This window comes from Poecilia formosa, unplaced genomic scaffold (assembly GCF_000485575.1).
Source record: "Poecilia formosa unplaced genomic scaffold, Poecilia_formosa-5.1.2 Scaffold54, whole genome shotgun sequence".
Lineage (NCBI taxonomy): Eukaryota > Metazoa > Chordata > Actinopteri > Cyprinodontiformes > Poeciliidae > Poecilia > Poecilia formosa.
This window is the reverse complement of record NW_006799993.1, coordinates 201,006-207,922: the sequence shown is the minus strand read 5'-3', so window position 1 is coordinate 207,922 and position 6,917 is coordinate 201,006. Positions and strand designations below refer to the sequence as shown.

The following is a 6,917-nucleotide window of genomic DNA, read 5'->3' as shown; positions in this document are numbered from 1 at the left end:
ATATAGAGTGACCAACTCTGATGTTTGAATTGGTGGTCAGTCAATAAATATCCAATCTTTGTCCCGATCAGTGAACCCACCACACAACCAGGTCGCACTGAGGAAAAACGCTTTTCACTGCAATTATTGAACAAAGCAGATTAAATGAAGTCATAGGAAGCACAACAGATCTAAGAAGCCTCTAAAGGAATGGATGTGTCGATTGGTTATTCAGGCTACTACAGCTGAAAACAGGAAGCTAATCATATTTCAGCCAAGCTACTCTGTTTCATCTTTTTAAAGAGCCAAAGTGTGTCTGTGGTGGATCATGCTGAATTAGGAAATGCTGGCAGCCTTTTGGAAACCTCTCTGTTGAGTTAAGGGTTCACTAAATATAAGGAATATAAGCAGGGATTGCTAATAGTATCCGCTCAACAGAAAGCCCTTATCATGTTGTCTCTGTTTTGAAAAATACCTAAAATCCTTATTAATTTGGTTTTATTTATATTGAGAGATCTCTTCAATCGTCACCTGGAGGATTTTTCTGAATTTGCAGACTTTCGGTGGTGGAGAGAGACAGACAGACATGCTATGTTGGGAAACTTTGATTGAGAAATAATTACATTAACATTTATTGTTATGATAATTCAATTTTCTAATTATCCAGAAAGTATCGAACAAGTATTTTTGATCTTATTTATAGTGGAAATCATCCACAAAATTTCTGATTGGTGCATCTCTAAAAATAACACTTTGGTAATCTTTTTTTTGTTGTTGTTGTTGCTACTTATTCAAAGGTTTTCACAAAGATTTGTTGATCTTTCTTGTTGCTAGATGATGACATATTCTTGGTATGTGACCAAGCTGGGGCAGCATCTTCCTGGGGTTCATTTTCCTGGCCGAAGGTGGGACCCGGTCCAATCCGAAGAAAAGGACACCTTCAGTCTCGAGCGGTTCCTGTCCCACAACCCACAGTGAGTCTCTGACGGAATAGGGAAGAGATGAACAGCTAAATAGCGAGATGTTAAATTGAGCAACTGGAGTGGGAGGGTAACAATGGTCCAAATGAACAAGTGGGTGATCTAACAAGGGAGAGATCAGTGGGGACGGTCCACTCAGCCATGAGTGCAGGGAGAAGATAAGCCCACAGAACTGTTGAGGCTGGAAAAGAGTTTGATGAATTACAAAAGTCAACTAATCAACTGGCTTTGGTTGCAGGATCTCTGCTGGACTCAACGCTGCTCCCTGTTCTCACGTCTCCTCCCCCAGGAGGATCTAAAACCCTAAAACTGCTTTGTGCCTGGTTAATACCAAGCCCACCAGGGGGCAGTGTTTGCCAGGCCAACAATATTCTCCCTCTGTGGGGTAATACTGACCTCTGGGATTAACCCCCAGGGTTGGTGAGCAGCACGGGCATAAAGTGAGGCCACAAGGTGTTGGGATGTGAAGAAATGCTTGTATGTATATTATTTCTCAACATAAATCACCTGTTTTCCCTCAAACCCTCCTCACCATTATAGGAGAGACGTGTTTGCCTGCATCGGCCTGACTGATGGAGATCCCAGCTGGGAACGTAGCTTCTCCCGTTGGCCTTTGGGTGTGTGTGACTACCTGGTTCCGCTTCAGAGGCAGTTTCACCCAGAACGCTGGGCCGAGCGCACCCGCAGCCTCTATAACTGGAGTGAGCCACACAACAGGTGACCACTAAAAACAGGAAACCATGTTTATGACCACAGAGTTTGTTCTAAAGGTGCCACAGTTTCACTGCTTCACTGTATTTACACAAAAAAGTCAGACATATTTGGATGGGATGATCTGATTGCTTTTATTTGAAACAAAAAGCAATAACTGTCTCCACTGCTGCTAAATTAATTTAACATGTTGAATATTAGTTACAGCAATTTTGTTACTCTGTTACTCTGTTATTCTCAGACTAAAGCAAAAATACCTGCCTGATTCCGTCTCTATAAATTTGATCATCAAGAAATAATATTACTTATTATTTATTCAGTAAATAATTTAAAAAAAAGTGAAATCCATGTATAGAAACGTTACACAAACAGTGATATATTTTAAGCATTTATTTCCATAAAATTTGATGGCTTACAGCTTTTGAAAACTCCAAATTCTCAGTAAACATTTCTCAATAAATATAAAGCTAATAAAAAACATTTGTTTTATGACATAAGTGTCATAGCACGTCTTACACCATAATTGGAAATACTGCTGGCCACCGCCCTCCAGTAGGAGGGTTAAGTGTCTAAAAGTCATTGCTAAGGAAAGGATCCAAGCAATTAATGGAAAGTTGAGTGGAAGGAGAAAGTGTGCTTTAAGAAAAGGGTATCTGCCTCCTTGAGAGGATCATGAAATAAACCCAATATCGTAGGTCAGCTGAGCAGAGCCACAGGCTGACTGCCTTCATGTCACTCAGCACAGACGCAGTAATTCATGTAAAAGAAGCTCCAACCACATTCTGAACATATTGACTGTATAGTTTTCAATGATCCAACATTTCTGTATTCAAATATTTTTCATTGGTTATTTTCTGAGACATTTAATTTTAGGTTTCCCATAGCTGGAATATTATAAATGAACAGAAATGACTGCTTAAAATATGTCAGTCTGTATAATGAATCCATGTAATATGTTGAATTTGGTAGAAATAATGAAACCCTCTTTCAGCCATCTGATCAGTAGTGCACAGCAACAGGTGGGGGAGGGGTAACACTGAATTCCTCGTTTCCACTAAGCGGTACGGCACGGGTCGGTGTGGCTTGATTCTTTCTTTATTTAGGAGAGCGATTCCACCGCCACCGAGTCTGGGCAGGCAGTGTTCAACCCAAACGCCTCCACCCGAACCGTACCAGACCATTGTCCCACAGACCCAGGAATGCTGCATTACGGGTCGGTTTTACAATGAAAACGGACAAAATATGTACCGATCAGCACCGACCTGAGCCGTACCACTCAGTGGAAACGAGGCATGCGTTTGAAAACTCTGGCAGGAATGGTAAAACGAAAAGTTTTTTCAGGTTTGAAACCTTTTTATGCCATAAAAGCCAGTCAGTACCTGTGTCATAAATTCTTAGGAGCTTAAATATTAGCAAAGTGTAGTTTTTGCAGGGCTGCTGCTGACAAAAACAGACAAATCTTTAGAAATAAATCCGCTTGCTACTTTTTCTCTCTGTGGTCTCCCTTCCTCAGACTCATGCAGGGTTTCCTCACATTGACTTCGTTCGGCGCTCTCCATGCTGCGATCCTCCTCTTTGTGAATGCAACCAGTGCAAGACATTAGGCCCTCAGCCATTTGAAATGAGACTGAAGATGAAAAATAATGAGTTTCTTATTGCATTTTGTCAATAACTGTGTCAAAACTGGAATTAGTCAAAGCTCCATATTCTGTTGCTGTTGCCAGCAGCCCTTCTTTCACTCACATATCCACGGCTGAATACTGTGACATTATTTCCCGCGCCCTCACGACAAGCGTGTCCGCAGATGCCCACAAGCCAAATATTAGCCGAGAGGCCTTACTGCTAAAATATTCTTTTGAAGAAGAGGTCAAGCGTCTGCACTCGGGAAAGCGAAGAAAGACGTGGTTTAACCGCATGTCTAATGTGTTAGCTGGTATTGTTGCTCAGTCATTTCATGTTGATGCATTCTTAAAACCTGCAACGTTATCATTGATCGCTACAGGAATTGTGCTTAAACTCCTGCCTGAAGCTGTTTTAAATAAACTACATCTGCTTGACTTTGAACAGTTTTCCTCCTGCGTCCTGGGAGCGCGTTGCTAACGAGGAGATGTGGCAAGCGAGGTATGTTTAAACATTTCACACAATATATGGACGTCTCTGTATAGTGCAAATAAAAAGCTGCGTCACGATGCATGCTGGGCCCCGACGACATCTCCATAAACCAGTCTTGTGCGGTAGAGCATCTACATGCACATTCTGTTGGGTGGCTGCATCTACATAAATCACTCCATCGTAGTGGTGCGTTTGAGAGCGTGGATCTGCATGACTCATCCATCCAGCACTTAGCCCTGAGCTGGCGTGCTTTGTTTCAGGATGAAGACGGCTTTCTTTCTGTTTGACCTGGCAGAGAGGACGCAGGGAGAGGGGAAAGCGCGTCTCTTTGAGCTGTCTTACACTGTGAGTCTGACCTTGTTCAGGGTCCCTGAGATCCTTAAAAATGCTTGAATTTCATCTAGGTGCTTTCAAGGTTAGGACCATTTTGTAATGAAGTGCAGCCTAATGTTTTATTAAAACCCTAAATTTAGAAAACATTACTTACAATTGAAACCAAATACTTTCATACACCTAATAAAAATATATTTTTTTCTCACTGTTTGAAGTTAGAGCAGACTAAAGTTTTCTTATTTTAGCTTATTTAGAGTTACCAAAATTATTTCTGTTTACCAAACAACAACAAAACCTTTATTTTTGAATATTTAATAGTGAGTTATAGATCTGTGTAATTGAAATAAAGGTTAACTTATATTTTATACCTTAAAGTCAATTATTGAAATTTGTGTTTTGTTCTTGAACCAGTCAGGTGTATAGGTGTATACATCAAATTTTGGTCAATTTTAATTTACCTTATTCTTGCTGCAGAATACCATCACAAAGCATTATTTGTCACAGTAATAAATGAAATATAATAGTCTTTCTTTTAGTTCATTTGTGTTATTTTAATCTTCAAAGCGTGGTGCTGGAAATGTTTGAGGACTTGCCTTGAAAGTGCTTGAATTTTACTGTGGGAAGACTGTACAAACCCTGCTTATTAAACATGCATCAGACAGAAGACCAACACACGTAGTGTTTGCATTAGTTTCACACACCTCTCTGTTGTTTGCAGCTGTATAAAGAAATTGTTGAGGCCCAATCTGAATACCCTCCAAACTGGGACAAGAACCTGGCTCTGGCATGCGAGAGGCTGCTCCGCTCTGCCCAACAGGGCTACAGTCCAGACCACCTGCTGACCTGCAGCGTTCAACACTTTAGTCTCTACCTGGAGAAAGAGCCCACCGATCCCCAGGCGGCGGCCATACGCTCAGCCGTTTCCCACCTGCTCAAGGAGAGAGACAGACTGCGCCAGAGCCGGAAGCAAACTCCATGATGGAGTCCTGGAAAACCCTCATAGAGCCGAGACGCCAAGAGCTTGCTCCAAACTTGACGAAAGTGCACTGCTGTGGGAATTATCATGTATTTTTTTTACATTAAATGTTTAATTTTGTGACTGTATTTTGAGTTTTTCAAATTTGTTCTTTTGCAAAAAAAAAAGAAGAAGAAAAAGCTTTAGTGTTATTTACATAATTTTCAAAGTTGACCCAAGCCTTGCAAAAACATTCATATATCATGTAGTTTTCACATTGCAACCAAAAACTAGATATTTTATCAGATAAACAAAGTGTTGCAAAATTGTGAATTAGAAGATAAATGATAAAATATGGTTTTCAAAATCTCTTAGAAATGATCTTAAAATGTGTTGTGCATTTGTGCTCAGTTACCCCCATCTACTCTGACAACAAGTATCCCCATAGCATGACACTGCCACTACCTTGTTTCACCACAGATATAGAAGGTTCAGGGTCACACGCATTGTTAGTTTAATGTGAATGAGAGTTATTTATATTGCAACCACATTTCACATACATTCATACACATATACACAGATCGATAGGTATCTAAAAACTGGAACAGATAAGTTTTAAACAGGAGTTTATAGGTGGCAAAATTCCCCAGAAATTCTAAAAAACTGGATCAAGAACAGTCAACCTTTTGAAGCAAATTATAAAGAAGAGCAGGGTGCCTCAAGACTTTCGTAAGGTGTGTTAAATCTGAGTCAATGTGATGCAGATCAAGTGGCTAAATTTCTCCTTCATGCTACCATTTGAGTCAGAAATGCACTCTTGAGAAATCCTGATAATTTCTTGCCTTTTTAAACAGAATTCTTGCATAACAACTCACAGCCACATTTCCTACAACATATCATCTGTCCAAAGGAGGAAAGGAGCTGGACTTGCAGAAGCCTTTCTGACCTCAATCAATGCCTGAACCCATTCTGTTGTCTTTCTTTTTTTTTCCCCTCTCTGCTGTTCTGCTCTCAGAGCTTTTAACGTGCAGATTATATTGCCTCGGCTTCTGCTCTAGTTTTCTTTTTCTCACATTAGGATGCCAAGGTCGAGATTGAGGGAAACCCAATTTAAGGGGCAGAAATGGGGGATTAAAACGGTTGTTTAATCTAGGGCAGACTTACACCGTGCCATGCCATGCAGTGTTCAGTACACATTACAAGCCGTACACACAACCCTCTCTATCCCTCCATCAGTTTGTCTTCGATGGTCCTTTAAATGTTTAAAACTAATGGATTCAATAAGTGTTTTTTTTTTTCCTCTTTTCCTACCTAACAGGGGGGCTTTAATCCCTTCTGGATTTAAATGAAATATGAAATGTCACAATGCCAAAGACCCTTTTAGAGGTGTGTTTCTGTGTGCATGTGTGTTGATTTTTGCGTGTACACACGCTTAAATCTGCACTCAAGCTGTTTTAGCTGCCAGGGAGGCACGTAAACAAATTTGATAAACAGATTGGTACAATGAAAAGCAGTATGTTTTGATCGTTAGAGAGGTGCACTCATGCTAACTCCACGGACATGCATAAACAGTGTGATAGGCTGCTCTCCACTTTTATTAAAGCCAACACACACACACACCCACACACACACACACAGAGAGAGAGAGAGAGAGAGAGAGAGAGAGAGGATTGCAAACAAACTAAATTTGTCAATTTTTGAAGACTCTTTTTTTAGAGATGTGCTGAATTTCGAGTCTGTTTTCAAAGTCTAGTTCTTGTAAAGCTTTGACCTTCTGGTACAACTTTGACCCAACTCTGATCTCTGTATAAGAACTGCAATGTAAGAAGTACAACATTTGCTTTCCT

The 6,917-nt window shown here is 40.4% G+C and overlaps 1 protein-coding gene across 1 annotated transcript in view; it reads left to right on the top strand.

Annotated features, from left to right (window-relative positions):
- The window catches only part of tmem260 (transmembrane protein 260), a 29,731-nt gene extending 24,512 nt beyond the window's left edge, over positions 1 to 5,219 (top strand). Inside the window, exons 12-16 of the mRNA XM_007553019.2 lie at positions 814 to 953; positions 1,500 to 1,676; positions 3,738 to 3,791; positions 4,043 to 4,127; positions 4,834 to 5,219. Of these exons, the coding sequence (XP_007553081.1) occupies positions 814 to 953; positions 1,500 to 1,676; positions 3,738 to 3,791; positions 4,043 to 4,127; positions 4,834 to 5,094 (717 nt within the window). The 3' untranslated portion in view covers positions 5,095 to 5,219. The remainder of the gene's footprint in view (positions 1 to 813; positions 954 to 1,499; positions 1,677 to 3,737; positions 3,792 to 4,042; positions 4,128 to 4,833) is intronic.
- Positions 5,220 to 6,917: the final 1,698 nt, after the last annotated feature.